This window comes from Gordionus sp. m RMFG-2023, chromosome 5 (genome assembly GCF_954871325.1).
Source record: "Gordionus sp. m RMFG-2023 chromosome 5, tfGorSpeb1-WG-v2, whole genome shotgun sequence".
Classification (NCBI taxonomy): domain Eukaryota; kingdom Metazoa; phylum Nematomorpha; class Gordioida; order Chordodea; family Parachordodidae; genus Gordionus; species Gordionus sp. m RMFG-2023.
In genome coordinates this window covers 13,263,853-13,289,362 of record NC_088779.1, presented here as the reverse complement: position 1 = coordinate 13,289,362, position 25,510 = coordinate 13,263,853, and the positions used below count along the sequence as shown (strand labels likewise).

The 25,510-nt window shown below is 28.0% G+C and overlaps 1 protein-coding gene across 1 annotated transcript; it reads left to right on the top strand.

The window, feature by feature from the left end:
- Positions 1–1,455: 1,455 nt before the first annotated feature.
- On the top strand, positions 1,456–23,984 carry LOC135930450 (steryl-sulfatase-like). The gene is made up of 7 exons (XM_065467248.1): positions 1,456–1,576; positions 6,760–7,207; positions 8,406–8,550; positions 17,160–17,301; positions 17,596–17,985; positions 18,465–18,676; positions 23,388–23,984. The coding sequence occupies exons 1-7, from the start codon at positions 1,456–1,458 to the stop codon at positions 23,586–23,588; spliced, it is 1,659 nt and encodes a 552-aa protein (XP_065323320.1). The 3' UTR covers positions 23,589–23,984.
- Positions 23,985–25,510: the final 1,526 nt, after the last annotated feature.

The following is a 25,510-nucleotide window of genomic DNA, read 5'->3' as shown; positions in this document are numbered from 1 at the left end:
TATTAGCTAAATCTCGTGGCTTAGGCAATATTTTTCTGGCTAAAATATTGAGTTAGCCGTTTTCAAAAATCGAAACGAGTCATTTAACAACACCACTATATATTATAATGTAATGTTATTAATAAAAAGCAATAAAAAATTTATTTTTCTCATTAATCATTTTCTTTGTTATTTTTATTCACTTAGTTAAATAGCTTTATTTAGTAGGTTTGTATTTATTGAAATATTATCATCTCCATAATCATGCCAAATAATATATGATATAATTTTTTTAAAATATCAAATGAGTAATGTTATTTAAAATTATAAATAAATATTAGGTAGTAGTCAGTCAGCATTTATGATACTTTAAAATAGCGCGATATTGCTTCCCATCCAGCATAGCTATGAGGGATGCCAAAACAGGTCCGTAACCAGGAATTAGGAATTTTCAGTTTGGGAGGAGGCAAATGTTTATTTGGGAGGCCCAATATTTTTTGAAATAAAACAAATAGGCCTTCAGGAATTTTTTTGCTAGATGACGATTTTGATTTTTAAATTTTAACATAAATTTTGTTTAAATATTACTTTAATAATTGACATATATTAGTCTAATTAACGTTTAGATATCATGGCGTGATTAGTAGTTTGCTTCTTTAATTTATCTTAATTGTTTAATTAATTAAATCTCTTTAACATTGACTAATTTACCATCAAGAAGAGGTTGAGAAGAATCATCATAGGAACTGACGAATTCACCAACAGTGTTTTTTTTGCCGAGGAACAAAAAAGGTGGATATCATATGTTGTTTTTCCATTTAATGGTTAATGATAAGATATTTTATAATTAAAATTTTTCTAAGAATTTTGTTTTTTCATTTATATTTAAAAATTAATAGAGAATTAATTTGGGGGCCGTAAATTTTTTTTTAAGGAGGGGGCTGCCCCTTCCCACTCTTTATGAGTCTGTGCCAAAATGTAGGAAATACATGGAGAGCTATATCGCGCTATTTTAGAGTTTATAGATTAATATAAATGCGGCATAGCATAACACATTAAAAATTGAACAATCACAAAAAATTTTTATAACAAGTGGTGAAGATAAAATAGTAGTTAGATAGAAATTAGAGATCTGCATCGGGCCTAATATTTCAAACCAGACCCGATATTTTTAAAATGATTTGTCCGACCCGATCCCAAACAAATTTTTTTTTTATTTGCCCTGAAAAACCCGACCATTTAAATTAAAAAAAAATTCTACAAATAAAAAATATTTGCCCATTGTTTCTTGCAAGAATTATATCAATGTATTTCACAAAATTGAATATCATATTTAAAAATTTATGTCTGTCCCGGCTCAGTTATAACCTAAATTATTTTTCGGTCCGGGCACGTCGGGATTTGCAGTTTATTAGAAATATACCGATTTATTATTATTATTAATATGTTTGATGCTTTTATATCTAAAATCAAGGGATGGCAGAAATAGGAAAATTGAGAGTTTTGCCGTTCGTGGCTAATAGCGGGGGATTACCGGCGAATGAAACAACTTTCGTTAAAATGTTAAAGGAATTTGGATATTCAACCGCATTAATTGGTAAATTTTTTAAAATGAAAATAATGATATTAAATTAAAGTGAAAGCTTTTTATGATTATAATACATTAGGGTGCAAGTGTCTACGAAGGGTCAAAATTTTAGTTCGTATTGATTTTTTTTCCCCATTTTTAAGTACAACCCAGAAAATCATTTTAAGGCGGATCTTTATTTCTAATATTTCATTATTTTAAATAATAAAGAAATTTGAAAAAACGAATGAGTTTTATATGAATACGGTTACATATATATGAGACCCACAGAGGTGCCATTTGCACAGCGTAGCCTGAATTTTTAAAATTTATTACATTTATTTTTAATTTTTATAGCTAATAATAGCGATTAAAATAGTCTTTTAATAGGGAAATTTTAGGCCCCGGCCTATGTATTTAAAAAAAATTTAACTCTGAGTATAATTGATTAAATTAATTTAAATGATTAAAATATTATAGCTGCAGAAATCAAATTGATATACTCCACCTTAATTAAAATTATTAACGAGGTGTGTTTCTTTTATAAAATGTATGCAATATACACAAAATTGCAAAAGAACTTTAAAATCATCCATCGTTGAAGAAACTGATATATCGAAATTCACTTAGTTCCAAGTAAAGAAAATACTATCTTTAGAACAACGTATTATTCAATCAAGGCCCAATATCTTTTCCATCAGAAAATGAAAAAATTATAAATTTGTAAAAAGAAAAAATAATTTAAATACTACTGCTCATAATGGTGCTTACTTATTAGATCCCAAATATTAAGGACACCATCTGCATACGATATGATATAATATGATAAAAGAACTAGAATTCTGCAAGGTAATGTTAATCAAACCATCTTAGGATGGAAGTACACCGTCAAAAATGGAAATATTGAATAACTTACTTTATACTCAAATACTATGGATGGAAATAAGTATTATAATGTAAGGTGTCTGCCTGAGTACTTCCCTTGCCTGAGAGTGGTACACTCCATTAGGAAAATTGATATTTGAAAAGAATATTCGTCCTTTTTATAAAAATCTTTTACCTCTTTAAGATTTTGATATATTATTTTAGTATTATATGTGTATTGATCTATAATTAAAGTTTAAGTATGATCGCGTGATAGGAAGAATAGTTTGCCATTTTTAATATCTTAAACTTCATTATAGGTATTTTTCTTAATCATAAATAATACATAAAATAAATATTATTTTTAATAATAAAAAATATTTATCATTTTATTCGGCGGCGGCATATTGAGCGCCAACACATAAAATAAATATTATTTTTGATAATAAAAAATATTTATCGCTCCGCACACCTCCGAATTTTTCCATCGGCGGCGGCCTGTTGAACACTTTTTGTCGGAGGCGTCGGCATAATCAAAAATAAGACGGCGTATTAAAACTACGGTGCACAGATTTATATATAATTAATAAGAGACTTTTGGACGTCCTCAGCACCTTAAACCATGCTGAAGAGTGTTAAAGTTGAGATCGCGATGAAAAGTATTAGCGCGAATGCCTGTAAATAGGGTTGGTTAGCTTCTTAACCATATCATACAAACGATAATACTTAGCTCCTCAAAACGGATCTTCTGATTTCGATAAACTTTACAAAGTCCGCCAATTTATGAATATGAAAGAATTTAGTAGGGAATTAATATCTGGTATGCTGGCAAAAAGAATACTTTATACGATCAGCCTCCAGCAGAGCCCAGCCATGCAATAATAAAAAGAAAGTGTCCATAAATTAGAAGATGTTTTACCTCACATTTACCCATAAGAGGAGAAGATATGCTCATTGTTCAACAGTTATTGATACTGCGTTCAGATTGGATATGCTCGACGTGCTGCTATATCTTTCGAAAAAACTAAATTGTTTTAAACCTTATTACGTAATAAATCATGAATATGTTTACATATGAGATTTTTAACGATGTATTATCATTATTTTCAATGAAAATTTTTACCTATGCGAAATCGAACTTTGTGCTCATAAATTTATGTGCATTGAAGTGTTAACTAATTAAATTTTTAATAAACTAGCTTTTACCAATACTAGAATATTTGAAAGCGTTCAAATTTCTTAGTTCCTATATCACAATTCAACAGAAGATAGCTTTATAACAATAAATATTTTTCAAAATTGGTGTCCAAACACGACGATTAAATTAATCGGCAAATAGCCAAAATTCGTGAAAAGATAAGAATAATTCTTTAAGTTATCTGACTGACCTCTCTACAACTATAATGATAATTTTTGTTTTAGAAATATTAATCATAATTCCGTTCGCATTATAAATTAATATCTTATTATATATGCTTAATTATACATAAATTTGATTTAAATCCATCATAAATCTTCTGATTTAAAAAAAATAATTTATTGTTAGATTTGAGAAAGGTCATTGGAATAATCTAATTTAATTTTTTAAGATGCGAAAAGTTTTATATCTTGCTCGAATATATAAATAACAAGTACAAAGGATCTTCTTTTAAATTTTATTTTAATTGATGTATCTCATTCAAATCGGAAATACATAGAAAACCACTATAAAGTATGATTATTCAAAGGCGGAATTTTCTTGCAGCGATAGCTAGTATTGCGTTTTTTTGAAAAATGGCATTAATAGTAGTACGCTACTACTTTGATATTAATATAATAAATAATACTATATACAATAAATTAAATTAAATTTCGGAATATAAAATTCTATATCGAGATCGTGGTCTGAACTGGCCTGTGATGTTCTTTCTCTTTCTTTTCACTTACCCATAAATTTTTTAAAACGGGCCTATCCTGCTCTGCCCGAAAAAATATTTTACATTTATTGCCTGGTCGCACAGATCTCTAGCTCAATCATAATATATAGATCAAGATATCTAATTCATTAAAAATTTTGATTTTTTTTAAAATATACTTATTTGTTTCAAATATATAAAAAAATATAACGTTAAAATACTAAAATATAGTTAGAATGTAAAAGATGGTATGGATATATGATGAAACAAATTTAAGAGTTTAAAAATGATGGATAAATGGAAATGAGTCAAATGAAAGCTTCAGCTTATAAAGTGAAAGCCAATATCGCAAAATATAAATAATGAGATGGATTGTATGAGAAATATAAAATGGAAAGAGATACTGAAGGAGTTTATTACCGGAACAGATGAATGCTAAAATAGAAAAAAAAATACTAAATTATAATTATGCCTAATAAAGAGAGTATTCAAAAAAATATTCTATCCACCTTCAGTCGAATTCTAGCCAATAAAAGACCAGATGGTGTCACTCTTACGCCTTGGTCGAAAGGGCAATTTTGGTATGGGATTATACCTGTATAGATGCGTTTGCAAAATCTAATGCACAATACGCATCCGCTGCCACCGAATTATCTATACGTAAAAAATATTCGCAATTAGAACATTTAGATTTTCTACTCTTTGTTACAACCACATTATCGAACTTCGGCGTAGATGCAATTCTATTTTTAAAACTTTATATAAAAAGTTAACAACAATCACTAAAGATCTTAAAGAAAATTTCAGACAAAGAATATCTCTTGAGATATATAGATCTAATTTTATTTCCATCCTCGGCCCATGCCTGACAAAATCATCGATTTTTAAAAAAAAATAATGTAAATTTTTTAAACGTTTTGAATATTTGAAATTGAAAATTTAAATTAATAAAATATAATAAAAGAAATTAGTCAAAAGAATTTTACAAAATAAATGTAAATTTATAAAAAAAGAAGTATAATTCCTCATCATATGGCAATGATCACTAATCTTTGAATAATTTAAAATTAAAACACTGCGTTGCTTAATTTTGTTTAATTTTAAATAATCTTGAGAATTTGGATCGACTTATAAGTTTGAATAGAGATTTGGCCACTTTTCCGAAAAAACAGGAAGTTGATTTAATTAATGGAATGAATATGTGAGAATGTAGGCTTTTCTTACTCTCAGCAATTCCAATGGAGCATAATTTCTATGAGAGGGGAAATCAGGTAAAATCCTAGTACATATGCTTGCCTTTGTTTTATGGGATCAATGTACATCCTTCTGATTGAAAAATCTCTCAGGGCGAGTACATGATGTTTAAGAAATCTATATTAATAGAACATATAACAGTAGTTTGAATTTTAAAAATGCTCTCTTATAAAGTTGGAATGGATGTGTAAGATCTAATGCGCTATACTTATACATTAAAATTATTATATAAAAATTATCTGAGCATTTTCAATTTATTTAGAACTTTATATGTAAATACTGACCTAAAGAGGTCTATATAAGGAGAGGTAAGATGTGAACTTTTATATGTTTCACTTTAGTATTGGCACGATGGTAATTTTTTTAACAAATTTTATTCTTATATAAACAGCTTTATCAAAAAAAACCTCTTTGAATGGCTTTTGAAAATATCTGATTAAGAAATCCAATAATTTTTATAGATGTTTTGTGTGTCTATTATTTTGAGGATGTTTTTAATCATTATCAGATAAATTTTTCTTAATCGTAAACATTTTCTTAATAAATGTAATAAATATATCTAGATACACTTGATTTGAGAAAAGTCAAAGAAAGAATTAATAAAGTTAAACTTAATATAATATAAATAAAGAAATATTAAAAAGTTATATATTTAAATAATATTTTTAATAATATATTCATTTCACGGTTGGTAGATATTGAGCAAATATATTATTTTTTTCTATTATCCAATTCCCGGCACGACTATTTTACTGCCAACCTCTTGGGAGAAGATAGGGTCAGGATTATGCCATAGAGATAAAAAAAATAGCTCAATAGCTACCCTCTTAACTAATATAAAAAAAAAGAAGAAAAAAGTGGTTCCCTCCAGAAACCCTTAAATTTTAAGCAATTATAATATCCTTACTAAGATCTCTTCCTTCTTTGTGCTTTTTTCTTTTTGACTTAAACTTTTAATTATGTAAAAGGCATATTGTAAACTCGAATATTTGTTACCTTTTGATATTTATGCCTGAAGAGTTGTTGCACTGGGCATGTTAGATTTTAAGGAAAAGTCGATTTGACAAATTAATTTTTATTTTATCTTTTTCTTGTCCTTATTTTTTAAAAAAAATTAGATTTCTCGTTCCCATTTTTTATCAATTTCCACCTTATTTCCCTTTTCATATTAAAACATTTACTGCCCTCATACCTTACAAGGAAAATGGCATTTGGGCGTCAACTGTCGCGTGTACAACGATAATTGTCATCATCCGATGACTCACGGCTTCGATCATTTCTACGGTCTGCCGCTGACAAACCTTAAAGATTTTGGCAATGACGGAGCCAGCGTATTCATGTCAAACAATCCCCGTATCAAGACGGGCCTGACCTCTGCAATATTCACTCTGACACTGTCAGCTATCTTTATTTCACGTTATTACACAACTAAGAGACCCATATTTACCTGTTTAGCTTCCCTGCTTTTCACGGCCGTTCCGCTAACCTTGTTTTACGTGTTCATAACTAACATCAAACTCCTCAACAGCGTTCTAATGCTGAATACGCGGGTGGTCGAACAACCCATTTCGTTTGACGATAATCTCTCGCAAAGGCTGCTAGATAGGGGAGTCAATTTTTTACGGAAGACGAGTCGTTTCGTTAACAGGTTGGTTTACTTTATTGAAAATAATATTGGCTAATATTTTTTAATGTTTCTTTTGTTAACTCGTAACATTCCCAACCAAGTCTAACCTTTTGCCATTTTTTAAGTATGCTGGTGGATTGAATCTCTCACACTTTTTTAAAAAGTTTTTACACTGAGCCCGGTGGCAATAGGTTAATTGCTATTCATAGTTTTTTTTATGTATAGCATCTGTTACTCATTCATTTATTGATTTATAATTTATCCTTCGACCTGTGTTCATGAAGGACTTGATTTTTTTTATGAAGTTAACTAGGTAACGTTTAATTTATATTCGAAAGCAACAAAAGAGTTAACTAAGATCTTAAAAATGCTAAATATATTTTTAAAACTAGGGTAGACAATTAAAATCTATTTGATTTAAATCGCGGTTTAAATTATCCCGATTTTTTTAAAAAAATCAGTGATTTAAATCAAAATTTAAAATTAAATTCTAATTATTAAATTAAATCAAACTACTTAATATAAAGAAAGACAAATACTTAGATTATTTTATAATTAAATAATTTTATGAAAAATACTAAATTGTGCTATTACTTATTAGATTTTAAAAAATATTTGATTTGTATTTTATTGTTACAATTTGACAATTAATTATTAATTGTATAGTTATTATCTCAATGTAGTGAGGAATTATTTAATATTCTAAAAAAAATAATTAGCTTGTTAAATTCAGAGCTGTGAACACGTCTTCTAAAAAAGGGTTTCGGTTATTGAAATATAAAATTTAGTAAAAATAAAAGAAACATCAGTATTTTTAAAATTTATTTTACTATATTTAGCATTTACCATATGATTTAATTATTATAATTAGAATAATGCAATACAATTTAAAAAATTATGAAATTTTATAAGCGAATTATCATGATATCTTCCAAAATTTAGATGTTAAAATTAAAAGTCGATTTATTAAGCCTATCTTTTACTGTGCATTGCAACTTTTCATGTACTCGACATTGGTATTTGAATTTAATTGTTAAAATGAAAACTAATTTTCCTAAATGTTTTTTAAGTTTGGAATACACATATGATGAAAATACTCTACCGAAGATGTTGATTGTTTTACTATGAAAAACTGAGCAGTTATCATATTTCATATAAGTAAAATATGATTACAATCAAACTTTAATAACAAAAAAAAATTCGAAATTAACTTTGACAGCTCTTACAGCTTGGGTCCCGAACGTCCGTTTCTCCTTTTCTTTTCATTCCTACAAGTGCACACGGTTCTTCATACGGCTCCACGCTTCTCCGGTGCTTCTCAACACGGTCGTTATGGCGATAATATTCACGAGATGGATTGGATGGTTTATTTTTACCCTTTTAATATCATTTCCTTTCTTTTATTGATTTTTTTTTAAAATTTTTTATTACTTTCGGTTATTAAGCAATTTTCGTTGAAAATTATTTACAAATTTCAATTACAATGGCTATATTTTTTTAATGTACCTTAAAAATTATATATATTTTTTAATTATCTTTAAGATTTGCTTTGTCTAGTTGGTCGGTTCGGTTAGATTTGGTGCTAATTTTTAAAGGCCAAACCGAACCATATATCAATAAAAACTGAATCGTAGATCAGGTATAAACACCAAATAGTGGTCTGAATTGATTTTTATTTTGAGTTTAAATTACCTATATAAAAGAAAATATTATATTATGATATTGAAAAAGTCATTTGCAAATATCGAAATTAAAAAATATAACTAATTACAAAAACAGAACAAAAAATTTATATTATAATAAAATCAGTTTCATCAAGATTAGCAAAAAATTAGATATTGCATTTTTAGCTTAATATTTATTTTATTTGTTACTAAGCCACCTGCTTTGTTAAATTTCTCAAAAATAATTAATTTTTTGAATGGCCACAAAATCTCCAGGTAGTAGAGATCGACAAGTGAACCTATTAATATGCAAAAACGGGTATATTTTTTTTTCAATTAGTTCAAAAGTGGCTTCCCTCATAAGTTATGAACTTAATTTAAATATTTTATTTTACATCAATATAAAATTTCATCGTAAATTTAACGTCGTTAATGCTAGTAAAATAATGTAACAATAAAACGAGGATTTAAAAGTCGAAATTAAATTAAATATAGAGGGTAGATGATGTTATTTTAATATTGTTTATATGCATCTAGAAATATACCGATATCTTTTATCGGATAAGACCGATTTTGTTTTTTTAATATAGGTTATCGGTCTATATTATTCCGATAAAATGGCTTCTTAATTTAAATTTATTAATATTTAATATGTAAGTCAAGAATATTCTTATATAAATTTTTTTAATCGTATCTTTTTATTTAAATTAGCATGTATATAAAACATATTAAAATAAAATTAAAAAGTTTTAAAAAAAAATTATGGATTTAATAATTGTGTTCCTAAAAGAAACAATAATTATATTTTAAAATTTCGATTATTTTTTGTCGATATAAACTAATTTTGCCACGAAGACCTTTTAAAAACTTAAATGTTATAAGCAATAACAGCTGTTCGTTGATGTGACTATTGGAATAAAAATTTGTTGAGATATTTTTTTTGCACCCTGGATAAGCGGATTGATATTAGTATTTGAAGGGAATGATGAGTCTCAGTATAATCTTAATGATTTACATTCGGGATGGTTGTCATACCATCAGATCTTATGCCTTTTACGTGTGATAAGCTGGTAGGTTCGATATAGTTAGGTATGTGAGCGGTTGGTATAAATTATTGATAACGTGATTTATGGGAGTGTGAAGTTGATGTCTATCTTGAATATACTTTTAAATTTTATTTTAGTGTTTTTTTTATACGTGCAATTTTTATAAATGATTCTTATATAATTGAATTGATTATTTAAAAAATAAAATTAATGCTTAAAAAATGATAAAATACATAATATATTTTCAGAATATTTATATTATAAATCGTAATAAATAATTTGCAATGTATATTGATCATGATTAGATGTCTACTTTCTAAACGATAGAAAGCTTTTGGAACAAAAAAATAATTACAACAATTTTTCCATATAAATAAATAATTAATCAATATTTATATTTTTTTTTTCTCTTTAGCTTTCACCTTTTCTGGTGGTAAGCTCCTTCAACATCTCTCTCCACTTTATGTTATTCGTACAATCTCTTTTATCTATTTTATACTTCTTTATATTGGCTCTAACTTTATGGCCCCATTGAAGTTTTGGCCTTCCTCTTTTACGTTTGCCCATCACTTCCAATCTTTCAACTTTATTTCCTATGTAGTTCATAGGCCTTCTCATTGTGTGTCCATACCACCTAAGTCTGTTTACCATTAACTTAGTCTTAATGGGCACTACCTTTAAACTATTTAGTATTCTTGTACTGCGCACCTTATCCTTTCTTGTTACCCCAGCAATCATCCTCAGCATTCTCATCTCCATAGTTTGTAGACTTCTCTCGTCTGATTCTTTGGTTGGCCATGTTTCCGAACTATATAGAATAGTTGGTTGTACTATGGAACTGTAAATTTTTCCCTTTAATTTGTGTGGGATTCTTTTGTCAAATAGCACTCCAGATAAAGATCTCCACTTTAACCACCCTTGATTAATCTTATTCTTTATCTCTTTTTCTATTGTGCCGTTTGTTTGTATAGTGGAGCCCAAATATTTGCAGCTTTCAATTGCGGATATCTGCCAATCATTTATATCAATACTCTCCGTTTCATCTCCTCCTATCACCATATACTCCGTCTTTTCTCTATTTACTTTTAATCCGTGCGTTTCTAGGATATTTATCCAATTCACTAACCTTTCTTTCATTTCATCCTTGGATTCGGCAAGTATCACAATATCATCTGCAAATATCATATTCCACGGGACTGTTTGAGGTATAGACTGTGCTAATACATCTATTACTGTAATGAAGAGAAGTGGGCTGAGAGCCGACCCTTGATGAACTCCTTCGGCTATTGTGAAGCCTGCTGAAGTACCTGTTGTGCTACGGACCATTGTTGTATGTCCCATATACATATCCTCTATTATTCTTATATATTTTTCGGGAACTTTTTTGTGGCGTAGCGCCCACCAGATAAGTTTTCTTGGGATTCTATCGAAGGCCTTTTCTAGATCGAGAAAGACCATGTGTAGCTTTTTGTTCTTTTCCCTGTATTTTTCACTCATTTGCCTAATTGCATGGATAGCATCGGTTGTTGATCTTCCAGGCATAAAGCCAAACTGTGTCTCTCCTATTTCGATTATATCTCTTAATCTTTTTTCTATTATTTTTTCGTATAGTTTTAGACAGTGTGACATTAGTTTTATGCCCCTGTAATTTTGACAATTGTGTGGATCCCCTTTATTTTTGAAGATAGGAACTAGATAGCTCTGCCTCCATTTTTGGGGGACCTCTTCATTTCCAAGTATTTTATTGTACAGATTTGTGAGGAGATGTATTCCATCATCTCCTAGTGCTTTAAGGCTTTCTATTGGAATATCGTCTGGACCCCTAGCTTTGTTGTTTTTCATATGCTTGAGGCATGTGATTATTTCTTGTTCTGGTATAGGTTGTACAAGGTTTTGACAAGGGGAGTGTTCGTCGAGATGCAATATGTGGGAATTAAAGTTGAGAAGCTCCTGAAAATATTCTTTCCATCTATTCATTATTTCTTTTTCCTTTATTATCAATTTCCCATCTTTATTTTTGATTACTTTCGGAGCTCCGTTTATATCCCTAGAGTTCTTTTCTCGCTGTTTGGCTAATCTGTATATTTTATTTTGCCCTTCTTTGGTATGTAGATCTTCGTACATGTCATCGTATGCCATAGATTTGGCCCTAGCCACCGCCTTTGTAGCTAATCTCTTGGATTTTTTGTATCTTGACTTGTCATCTGCATTTTTGGATTTGTACCATATTTTATAAAGGGCTTTTTTCTCCTGTATAGTGGTTTGTACCTCTTGATTCCACCACCATAGTTCTTTGTGTGATTTGTTGCCTCCTCTTGTCAAGCCTAGCGTCGATTTTGCAGTGTCTATTAATCTGGATGAAAGGTCTGTCCAGATTTTTTCACTGACTTGTGAGCAATTTATTGTTTCAATGTTTGCATTGATTGCAAAGGCATCTGTCATTGTTTTTAATTTGCCCCATTTGATGCATGGTTCCAGTTTTATCTTATTTTGAGTGGATTTATTTGAGATTTGTAAATCCATGATTAGTAGCTTGTGTTGGGCGGCGATATCTTCTCCTGGGATGACTTTGCAGTCTATTACATCTTTTAATCTTCTGCGAGAGATTAGCATGTAATCTATCTGTGTTTTCCTAGTACCACTTTCATATGTTATTAAATGACTGTCTTTTTTCCTATAGTAGGTGTTGGTTAAGGCAAGGTCGAAGGCTTGCGCAAATTTCAGTACGTGCTCTCCTTCATCATTTCTTTCTCCGTATCCAAAATCACCATGATGCCTTTTGTAGCTATCTCTTGCTTTCCCCACATGCGCATTAAAGTCACCACCAATTATGACTAAATTATTCATACGTTCAAAAAAAAAGGAACGCGTTCCCATTCGTTCAAAATATGAATAATTTTTTTAAAAAAATTTAATTTAATATATATTTTTTAACACGATATATTACCCATGTTTAAAATTAATTTTGTATTTGTTAAAAAATATTAATTTTTAATATATAAAAACTTTTATATATCATATAAAATTTAATATAATTATTTATAAAATATATAAATTTAAAATACTTTAAATAGTGTTCAAATATTAAAATATAAAACACTTGATAAAGGTAAATTTTAAATAATCACAATAAAATAAATAAATTCAAAAAATTATTAACTATTTTATATCTATGTATATAATATATAATAATTGTAGATTTTTACTCTATATTTAATCTATAATCATAATACTGTTATAAGCCTATGAAATACAACAATCTAAAATAAATTATTAAAGGATACTTATAGTTATATTATAAAAATAATAAATATTGCAATCAAGTATCTCTTTAAATTAAAACTTGAAGATTTTGAATCTGTTATTATACTTTGTTGGACACATTTTACATTTGATAAGGGTAGAATTAGTTTATTAAATATTTGATGTTATAAAATATTTATTATATTTAGGCTGATGATAAAATAATAACATCAATGCTTACGATAATCTAATATTCAGTTATTAAACTATACTAGGACAGTAATCGTGGCTGGTTAAACAAATTCAAAGATAAAGGAAACAGCTGATTAAAAATAACCTTTTTTATAAAAAATATTGGATCATTAAATTAAGATTTTCTAAAATTGAACGAAAACTATACATTTATAGTATAATTAACCAGGGTTGGCATGTCGGTCAATTGACCGGAGGAGTATTTGACTGGTCAAATACGGTCAAATACTCTAAAATATTAATGGCGAATAAATATTTTGATATAATTAACTAGTATGCATTAAAAGCATGTTTATCAATCTTATTATTTTTTTATTAAAATATAAATATGTAATTTTTCTAAATATAGTAATATTTTTAGTTATTTTTGTAATCATTGCCGTTTCTCGCCTTCTTTATTTTTTTCAATTCATTTTTCTTAAAAAAAATAAAAATACCCGATTTATTATAATCATAATATAATTTTTTCATTCTTATTTTTTAATAAATTTAAATTTTATTTAATATTTAGCCGAGTATAAATTATATTAATTCTCATTTGTTTTACTTACACTTGCTATATTTGGTTTTTAAAATTAATTTTCATTTTAATTGTTCTGGTCAGATTTACGGAATATTATTCAATTCTGGTAAAAAGTTTATTATATTATATTTATAATATTAAAAAATTATTGGAATAATTGGTCGATAATTATAAAATAGTTAAGATTGATTAACTTTACAATAATCAAAATCATTTTTTGTTAAATTTTAATATATTAGGGATTATGGTCAAACCAAAGCATCATGTTTGGAAACATTTTCAAGAAGTACGCGATGGTAAATCAGTTAAAGCGGTGTGCAAGTTTTGCAAGATGTCCTATATCACCCACGTTGATAGAATGGTCAAACATTTATTAAGCAGCTGTACTATGTGCCCTGTTATAATTAAGGAAAAATTATATTCAAATTCCAAAATATCAACCTCTACAAAAAATATCACAAATGTAATTTGTAATACTTCTAAGTCTAACTCTAATGAAGAATTGGGTTTAATTAGTGAGAATGATTATCAAATGAACAATATTTTGTCTTGTGACTCAGGAGAATTTGATTCCCTTATTTCTAATCAATCTACAAGCAAGGCGATTAAATATAAATCTCAATCTTGTATAACCGGTTTCATAGATAGAATTAATCCCAAAGAAAAAAATGAGCTGGATCAATTGTTTGCAAAGGCTGTATATGCGAGCAATTTACCTTTCCACATCACTGAAAATCCCTACATCCAAGAATTTTTTAAAAAAATACGTCCTATTTACACATTACCCAGGAGAAGGCAGCTGGCTGGATATCTTCTAGACAAAGCGTCAGGTGATATGGAGGTGAGAGTTGCAGATATAATAGATAAAGCTCCTTACTTATCAATTGTATCAGATGGCTGGAGCAACATTAGAAACGAGAGTATTATTAATTTTATGGTGATGACGCCTGTTCCAGTGTTCTACAAATTTCTAAATACTGAGGAAAATCGCCATACGGCAGATTATATTGCCCAGGAATTTAAAAATGTAATTCATGAATTGAATCCGGTAAAAGTATATTCTTTAGTTACTGATAATGCCGCTAACATGAAAGCAGCCTGGAGAATTCTAAAATCTGAATCTATTTATAATCATATACAATGTTATGGTTGTGCAGCGCATACATTGCAGTTATTCTTTCACGATTTTGAACGATTGGACGCCTTCAGTGACCATATTTCAATAATTAAAAAAATTGTTAAATTTTTCAAGAATAAACACATACCAGCTGCAGTATTTTCCCGTAATAAGAATCTTCATGGCATACCATCTACATTAAGTACAATTAGCCAAACAAGATGGGCATCGTCAATAAAATGTATGGAGCAAATTCAAATATGCAAGAAAGCTCTAAAAGCATCAGTTGTTGAAGAAGCTGTTTGTGATAATTGTCCCATAGAAATTACCAATAATATATTAAACGAAGAATTTTGGACGAAAAATTTAAAATTTTTAGCTATACTCCAACCTTTAGCTACCTCATTGTTGAAAGTGCAAGGGGATAAATGTACTTTGGCCCAAGTAAAAAACGAGATGCTTAATTTGGAAAAACACATAATACAATCATGCCATGATTCTATATTTTCTCCATCTCAAGAAAAAAAAATTAAGGTTATGTTTGAAAAGAGAAAAACTGATATAAATACATGTGCTTACAATGCTGCTTATTTATTGGACCCCCAATATCAAGGGGAGCATCTTACTAATACTGAATTTGATAAAGCATGTAATATAATACAAGAATTGGGTATTTTACAAGGTGGTGATAATCAAAATATTTTGAGTAATATAGTAAATTTCAGAAGCAAAAGCGGTATATTTAATAGCCATAATATGTGGAAAGTTGTAACTTCCATAAGAAACAATCAAATTTCGGCCTCAAGTTGGTGGAATGCATTTTGCCCACCTTGCCCATTAAGAGAAGTCGCTAATATTTTACTAACATTTCCTAGTTCGACTTCTTCTTCTTCTTCTGAAAGAAATTGGTCGGTTTGGGGCAATATTCACACGAAAAACAGAAATAGATTAAAGGCTTCTACAGCAGGAAAATTAGTAAGAGTGTATCATAATTTAAGATTGATTAAAAATATTAAAGAAAATAATGATATTGAATATGAATCGGAACAAGACTCTGCCACGGAGGGTGAAACATTGACTATAGAATGAATTAAAAAATATTATGATATTTATTATTATACATAGATTTATTATAATATTATATAAATGCAAAATAAAGTTAATATTGGTGTAAAAAACATTTATTTGAATTTGACCATATTTGACCGGTCAAATATCGGTCAATTGACCGAATTGTATTTGACCGGTCAAATGCACAACCCTGGTCTAAATTATACAATCTATTTAACCCCTATGCCAAGTTTCATTTTAAAAATGGTCGTCCGAATCACTGTTTGATTTGTCATGGAATTACCCATTTATATCATTTTATCTATAAATGATTTGTATAAATCTATGGTATAAATTTAATTAACATCTTTTATTTTGACAAAAACAATAATTTAAAAAAACGTCCTTTATTTATTTGGTTATAATTTACAAATGGCTCTGGCACTTTTGTTTAAAAAATTGAAACAAATCGGGTTTGAACTTGATAAAAAATTGAATAGAATAAAAATTTTATAGTTATTTAGAATTGGTGGTGCAAATTTTCTTTACCACACAAGAGAAAACAATGAAAATCTTTAAATTTGGTTTTTTTGTTTTAGAGCATAAAAAGATTTACTTAAATGCCCAAATATTTTTATTTTTTTCTTATTGGAGTAAATAAAATAGGCATTATCAATCTCAAACTACCCACAAAGGTTATTTACATAAGTCTCAAAAATTATAGATGATAAAATTATCAAAGAATCTATGGAGGTAGGCCTAACTGGCCCCAAAGCCACACTCGGGGGCCAGGAAAAATATTTCAGGACCGAGAAAATTGTTTAAATTATATTTCGAGCCCGGCCGAAACTTTATAAATGTTTTTTTACAGATAATTAGGCAAATTCACCCTTTATTAAAAATTATCACGGGCCGGGCCGGACAATATTTATAAAATGCCAGGTAAAAATAATAACAGGTAGAAGTAAAATCCCGATAAAAAATAACACGGGCTGGTTTTGGGCCACGCCGATCTCTAATAGGCATATGTTTCTTTTTATATTTGCAAAAATAAATTATTTACTATCTATACACACAGGTAGGCCACCTTTTAGACGCCCTCGAGACCTTCGGTTTAGCTTCTAATACTTTCGTTTATTTTACCTCAGATCAGGGTGGGCACGTCGAAGAAAAAGGACTAGACGGTCAACGGGAAGGAGGTTTTAATGGGAAGTTTAAAGGTAATATGTTAATTCTAAATGATATCCGAATGATTTCATAAATGAATATTGATATCTATATTCTAGCATAATATATGTCTTTATCACGTATTATAAGATAATTTAAAAATTCATCTCACCTCTGTTTTTTTAATTTAAACTGTGTAGACATATCCCTCAAATAAAATAATTGTTCTAATATTTTAGATTAATTATAATAAATGTAACTTCTTAAATGGTCATATAATAAAGTTATGCCCGATTTTTTTTTAAATCTCAAAATTACTCAAAATATTTAAAAAAAAACTATTAAAGGTGGTAAAGGACAAGGCGGCATGGAAGGTGGCATTAGGGTGCCGGGAATTATAAGATACCCTCCTTTAAAAAATAATACTAACCCAGAAATTTCCATTCCGACCAGCCTCATGGACTTGTGGCCTACCATAGTTAACTTGGCTAAGCCTTCAGTTTTGGGTAATAATCAATCAGAAGTGAATTTAACTATAATTAGCTATGGAAATGTTGAATACTTTGAAGATATGAACGAAGAAGATGATATCGAAATAAATAAAACGGATTTTCCCATGGTTGATGGGAAGGATTTATGGCCATTACTAACTTCTAAATCATCAACTCATCATCACCAATTTCTCTTCCATTACTGTGGTACAGAAATCCACGCCGTTAGGTATATGCCTGAGTCAGGTAACTAAAAATTTTATGAAAAGATAAATGAAATTGGTTAAATTATAATTCAAAGCAAAAAAATTTTTAACCCATTTGAATTTTATAATTAAAGGGTCAATATTCCTTTTAATATATATTTATTATTTTCCGTCTAAAATTCTAAACCCAAATCAATAATATGTTTGACCCGATAATTAAAAATATTTTCAGACTGGGTTGGGCCTCATAATAATATTTTGATTTATATGAGTAAGTGAAATGGCAGTATTTTTTTAAAAAAAAGAATTACTAAAAATAATATATTATAAAAATTAAGCCTAAATTTATGTCACATTTTCGAATTTTGTTTACAACTTATATAATAATCATGAAATTTATACATTTCCAGCAGTTTATGATTGCAGAGTAATTTTATTTATTATTTTCTCTTCTCCCATCTTATCTTGATTTTTATTCTAACGTCAAAAAATTATCTTAAATGGAACTTAATTTCTTAGAAAATAGAATATGGAAAATTTACTACATCACTCCTCGATGGATAGAAGGTACACAGGGTTGTCATTACATATGTTTTTGTTACGGTTCTCGCAATATTATCAAGCACAACCCCCCTTTGCTATTCGAATTAATTAGCGATCCTTTCGAAGATACATGCTTAACTCCACATTCCTCTCATCATTTTTTATCTCCATCTTCTTCCTCGCGACGCGTAATAATTTTCGAATATATATAGACTCATCCATTCTTCTTTTTTTTTGTCACAGAATTAAAAATTTTACGCTCAGATTATATATTTAAACTTTATTGATGCATGAATATGATAGTTTAACTTTATAAACGTTTTCTTGAAATTTTTTTTAGGCAAAATGTTTGATATTTCGAATTGGGTTAAATATAAAAACCTGAAAATTTCAATGATACAATGACATCGCTATTTGCATTCAAAATCTTGCTCAGTTTCCCTAATTTAATATAGCATACTTACAAACATTCGATTACAATTTTTTTTAAAAAAATATGCGAATTTTTATACTCTTTATATGGTAAGCGGAAAATAATTCCCGGAAAAAAATTCCCGGAAAATAAATCCCCGGAAAAAAAATCCCCGGAAATTAATTCCCCGGGAAAAAATCCCCAGGAAAATAATTCTTTGGAAAAAAAATACCCGGAAAATAATTCCCCAGAAAATAATTCCCAGGTAAATAATTCACCGGAAAAAAAATCCCCGGAATAAAATCCCCCTGGAAAATAATTCCCCGGAAAAAATTTCCCCACTATATATTGAATTGCTACATTGCTAAACTGCTTTGCTAAAAAGCAATCAATCATAATCAATTATAAATCAATCAAAAATTTATTACGTATATTTTTTTAATGATAATTTTTTAAACTTTTTTAAAAATATATTTAAATCATTTTTTTATTATAAATGAAGAATACTGATTAAATGATATAGTATATAATTTTATTTTTATTTAATATTATTAGTAAGAAATTTATTTTTCTAGCTTATTAAAACAAATATACATTTTATTCAATTTTAAAAATTAACAAATATATATCCGTAAGAGGGCGTTATATGTTTTAATATGTATCATTTTAGGAAACGGAATGATGATTGGATAGCACTTTTTTTTATATTTGGGTATATATACATATGAAAAACCTAAAAATTAAAAAAAATTTTTAGGTTTCTTTAATGTTTAATTTATGAGTAGGTTTAGAATAGTAAAACAATGGAAATTTTCTAAAGTAAATATTGCTGGCGTTATTTATCAAAATCTCTTCATTTTTGTTTTATACGTGTATATTTACGTGCTAAGCATTATCCTAAAAAATATTTTGAAAATAATTTTTTGGGATTATGTTTTATATGTATTTATAGATATATAAAACAAAAATGAACAATTTTCAAATTATATTACTAGTAAATTTGAATCTAGGAAAATAATTCCCCGGAAAAAAAATCCCGTGACCCAGATCTGCTCTGCAGTATTTAATTAAATAGAAATGTTTTTTAAAGTCAAATTTCTTCGAGGATTTGAGAATTTAAATAATAAAACGAAAGTTAAATAAATCTAGTTCACCTTTACACACTTTCATCAACTTTTAGGTATTTATTGAAAAATTATTTTTACACAAATTTTAATCATTTTTTTAGAAATATGATAAAAGGCTTTTCACAGTTTACTGACTCTTAAATAGCGCCCACTTTTGTTTTTACAAGGATAAACTATTAAATAATATAATTTAATAAATTTTGTGGCGAAATAGGAAATTAGCAATTCAATCTGATACCCTCTATTTGATAAAAATTATTTTACTGAAGTATTTACCTACTTTAAGAATTTAACTGACTGAATACAAAATCACTATAAAACTTGCAAAATTATATTTTTTACTGCCCAATTTTAATTAAATACTGCCAAAAGTAATGAAAATGCTGACCACTTTAATCAAAATACATCCAGAGGTGATTATCAGCAGTGAGTATTATATTTTTCTAATCTAACAATTATTATTTTGCTTATGAATTTTTTTCAAAAGTTACAGAAAAGAAATAATTATAATTTTATTAAATGATATATAGAATAATAATTATATTATTCAAAAGAAACAATTCTAGAACGTATATGTTCTCCAATTGAAGAGAGAAAATTGGGCAAGTCCCTTCTCTCTTCTAAATAATCAATGCATAAATTTTTTAAAATAGTTTGTTTCGTTGCATAAATACGATTTTTTTTGGGAGTGTATGTCCCAATATTCCATTGGCCGATTTTTCCCATATCAACCGCTATTTCCATCCTTATTTTTTCGAGTAGTTCCCATATCTTCGGTTTTTTGTTGCCTACAATATGCTTAAATCGGTTATTCCATCCTTCACAGTTTGTTCGATTTTCCCCAGCAATCGTAACATTGAACACATTCCATGTTTCTGGTGGGAACAATGGCTCTACTTGCCTTTGAGAGTTTTTCCCATGTCTCAATTCTCCATTCACATAATTTTTATCAAAATAAAACAATAATTCTTTGTATTCATCCGATACAATGGTTTTTAAATACTCCATACCTCGTTTGACATCGTGTATAGGTAAGAATGCTAATCCATCGATCATAGCTGCAAATAAGCATAACACTGGATCATTCCGATATGATGATTCTAACCCCAATTCCTGAATCTTTCTATGAGTTGATTGAGTTAGATGATAAAAACATCCTTGGATGTTGATATCTCTACCTAAAAGTTGAAAAAATATAGATTATTATGTCTTTATCAATTTTTATTAATTACACTGTGTGACAAGAAAAATGGGAGAAAAAATAAATAAAAACAAGTTTTGGTGCAGAATTTGACATTGAGTTAGAATTCGTTTTCTAAGTTTTCCCTTCACGTCAAGTTTTAAAAATATTATCGTATAAAGGCAACTTTTCGAAATCTCAAAAATGGTAAAATTTAGGTCTTTATACGGATATATTTTAAAAAGTATCAAATGAAAATCCCTGAAAATTGGTGATAGTGTTAGACTTATATTTCCTTATAAATTTATTAATTTTTATAATTTTTTATCGATTGCTTTTTGAGAAAAATGGTAAAGAATTTCGTTTTGGGGGTCTTAAGTTTTCAATTTAAATTCCCGGCAAGAATCGTATAAATATGTTGGCGGACTACTGCTGGACTATCTTTTTTGAAAATAAATCATCAACTTCATATTCGCGGAAATATATTTAGATTTACCATTAAATGTTTTTAAATTCGATAAATTTTAAGTTATTGTTTAATTTGTTTTAAATTCAATAAGTTTATTGTATATTACAAGTTAAATCCTATATAATAATGAAGGAGGGGGTGAGACAACAGACCGATAAAAGGTTTATTAAAAATAAAATATGAGATAGGTTAGCTTAGCATAATATATTTATTTAAATATGAGAAATGTAACTATTTCATTTAAAATAAATTGTTTGGGAATCATACCTTGTGCAGTGTAGCGAAGAGAACGAAAGCCACAATAAATATATTAAATGTAAGCTATATTAAAAAAGAATCTAGAAAAATAATTCCTCGGAAAAAAAATCTCCGTTTATAAGATAATTAAAATTACAAAATTAATAAATTAGGAGAAAAAATTCCCTATAAATAAACCAACGAAATAATAATTCTCAAATAAAATATTTAAAAATTTTGATAAAATTAATTCTGAAGAATTATTTTCTAAGAATTTACTGTCTTAAAACATGTTTATTTTATTTTCTCCCAAAAAATCAAGTCAAAATTTGTCACACAGTGTTACTAGAAATGGGTTCGTTCATCCTACACTCATAAAAAAATCGTTTAAAATATTCTTAAAAACAACAGAAAAGGGAAATTAGAATTAAAAAAAATTTCAAGTTCCACGGTCCAAAATACATTTTAAAATCAAGGTCCTAGCATATCTAGATAGTATATAGATGTAATTAAATCGTAAAAAGAAACCTAGAGTATTTTCGACGGCATTGATTGCAGCCTTTTCAAAATCCATAAAAATTGTTATCGGATCTATGACTAAATTCCGTTCTTGGGCTTTTTCGAGTAAAATCTTAAAAATTTCTTCATATGTTGTATACGTTTTTCTTTGTAACAAGAAATATGCCGCTGTTATAAACAGTGTTTTAAAGGGTATTCTAATTACATATAGCTGCAAAAATAAATGAGGAGCCAATTTAAAATTCCCGTCTATATACCAAGTTTTCGTTTCGGCTAGCATTTTAAGCATATAATCGGTGGCAAATATAATTATCCGTTCATTAGAATCTCCGCCATTATCATGCAAAAGAAATCTCTCATTTGTGGGAGATCCGGTTGTAGCCCACTCCTCTAATATTAAAAGATATTTCCAATTAAAAGTTATTTATAGATAAATATGATTTAACCTGAAATGCTTAATTCTTCCAATGTGGCCGGAATAGGAGGAAACCTTTTTATTTTGCGATTTCTAAGTGTCCTCTTGATACTCTCTTCCGGAAGTCTTTTTCTGGAATCGGGAGACAATTTATTGATTGCTTTTTAGCAAAGCAGTTTAGCAATGTAGCAATTCAATATATAGTGGGGAAATTTTTTCCGGGGAATTATTTTCCAGGGGGATTTTATTCCGGGGATTTTTTTTCCGGTGAATTATTTACCTGGGAATTATTTTCTGGGGAATTTTTTTCCGGGGAATTATTTTCCGGGTATTTTTTTTCCGGGGAATTATTTTCCTGGGGATTTTTTCCCGGGGAATTAATTTCCGGGGATTTTTTTTTCGGGGATTTATTTTCCGGGAATTTTTTTTTCGGGATTTTTTTTCCGGGGAATTATTTTCCGGGATTCCTTTATATGCCCCATCTAGTCTTAGAATAATAATAATGTAATTCTTGACTCAAATATTTTTTTACATTTAAAGGTAAATAATAAAGATAAAGAAAATGAGCGCAAGACATTGTCTCTCGAGTATTACGAGGTATTGGGAAAGGTTGAAAGAGCTATCAAAGATCACAAAAAAAGTATTGTGCCGGTTCCTAGCCAATTTTCAGCCAAAAATACTATATGGAAACCATGGTTACAACCTTGCTGCAATCCTCCCTGGTGTCATTGCAAACAATGAAATAAAAATCAGGAATGAATTGTGATAATTGTATTAATTCAAATAAAAAATTATTTAAAATAATTTCGCTTAAAAGAAAATCGTCGCGAGGATGAAAAATATGATTAACTAACTGCCTGACAATTATTTTTTAACATTTAAAAGTTATTAAGAAAACCAATTTAATTAAAATAAAAATAAAACGATCCCTTTTTGTTTCAAATTATTTATAAAATGTCAACTTTTTCTAGTCAATGAAACACTCAAGAATATACTCGTTACATTTTATGCAGGATTTTTTTAAAAAATAAAATAATGATAAAGTATCGCTCAATTTTTATAGGTTTGGTAAGAAGCTTTTATATGAAATTAACGCTAAAAATATTTTTAACAGCCAAATCGACATTCCTTTATGATTAATTTATGGACAAAAACTTTTGTTATGTTTTTTAAATGTATTTAATTTGCTCATCAAATTTCTCAAAAAAATATTTTATTGTACATAAAAATGGATTTATATCAAACGTTTTATGTATTATTTTATAATTAAATATTCTATATAATGTTTTTTTATATCTTTATAAATATATGAAAATAAAAGTATATAGCAAAAATAAAATCATATATATCAATGTTGCATCTTTATCGTTTAGTTATTTCTTTTTTTTAAATGCATATAATAAAAGAAATATAATTTTGTAGATATACTAGATCTAATTTTTTTTACCAGTGCCAGATTCTATAAAATTTTAATTCCCCAGCCAGATCTATCGGATCTTAGAAAAAAATATTCATTAACTCTTCTTATATATAAAAGCCAGTGTTGTTAAACGCTACTTTTAAAAGTAGCGGGCTATCGCTACCGCTATTTTATAAAAAAAATAGCGCGCTATCACTATCGCTATCGTTTTCAAATGAGTAGCACGCTATTAGTTACTTTTTACGCTATTTTGATTTTTTTTTAAATTTTTTTACATTTCTTTATTTCCACAAATAAAATATTGGTATAAAAACATGACTATAATTTGTTACATATATATATATATAATTTATTTAATATTGCACTTTATAATAATAACATTCTGTACTGTCATCCCCAAGTCTAGAGCGACGATCAGAAAGTATAAGCTTTGCCAAATAATCGTTCAGCACTAGCACTTGAGGAAAACGCAGTATTAAATTTAATAAACACACTTTTTATATGAAAAAAATCATCAAAGATATTTAAATGAGTATTTTTAGATTTAAAAAAATAATCTAGAGGTTCAATAATATTATTTATTATAAAAAAATCGTCTATGGAAGGCCGCGGTTTTGATCTTGCTATAGTATTAGTATCGTGGTTAGGCAAGGCATTTTTTAATGTTACCATCAGCCTATCAAGTTGCCATTTAGATTCAGTCAAATTAATGTATAGCCAATTTAACTTGAAACTAGGATGAACGATAGCAGATATTACATTATCATCATCATACAGATCTGGAAATCTAATTTATATAAAGCGATTGTATTTTTATACAAAAAGAAGAATACCTTTTTAATTTTCAAAATTTAAATTTATCTGAGATTTAGATTCACTTATAAAAAAATATTAAAATAGCATTAAATTATGGTAAATAAAGAAATTTTGAATTTTGTATTAATATTATAGACTAATATTATAGATTGAGTTGTAAATTAAGCCAATTTAAATTATGGCTAATCAAGCAATAAATCATTCATTTTATACAATTGTATAATAGAAAATAAAAATAAAGTTTTGACCTTTTCTTAATGCCTTTTAGCATAGACTCTACAAGTGGTTGGCAAAATTTTCTTGCATCGAAACCGATATCCAGTAGTAATTTTTTCTTCAAGATTAAAGTATTTTTTGAATTTTGGGAAAGGATAATCTAGATTTTTCTCATTTTCCAAAGAAATTTCACTATCTTCAACAATCTCAC

What these genes read in the sequence shown, in the direction of transcription:
- LOC135930450 (XM_065467248.1), top strand. Translation starts at nt 1,456, where the DNA reads ATGGCAGAAATAGGAAAATTGAGAGTTTTGCCGTTCGTGGCTAATAGC. An exon ending in ACGAGTCGTTTCGTTAACAG is followed by an intron (nt 7,208 to 8,405) that starts GTTGGTTTACTT and finishes TAACTTTGACAG; the next exon opens with CTCTTACAGCTTGGGTCCCG. An exon ending in TAGGTATATGCCTGAGTCAG is followed by an intron (nt 17,986 to 18,464) that starts GTAACTAAAAAT and finishes TTAATTTCTTAG; the next exon opens with AAAATAGAATATGGAAAATT.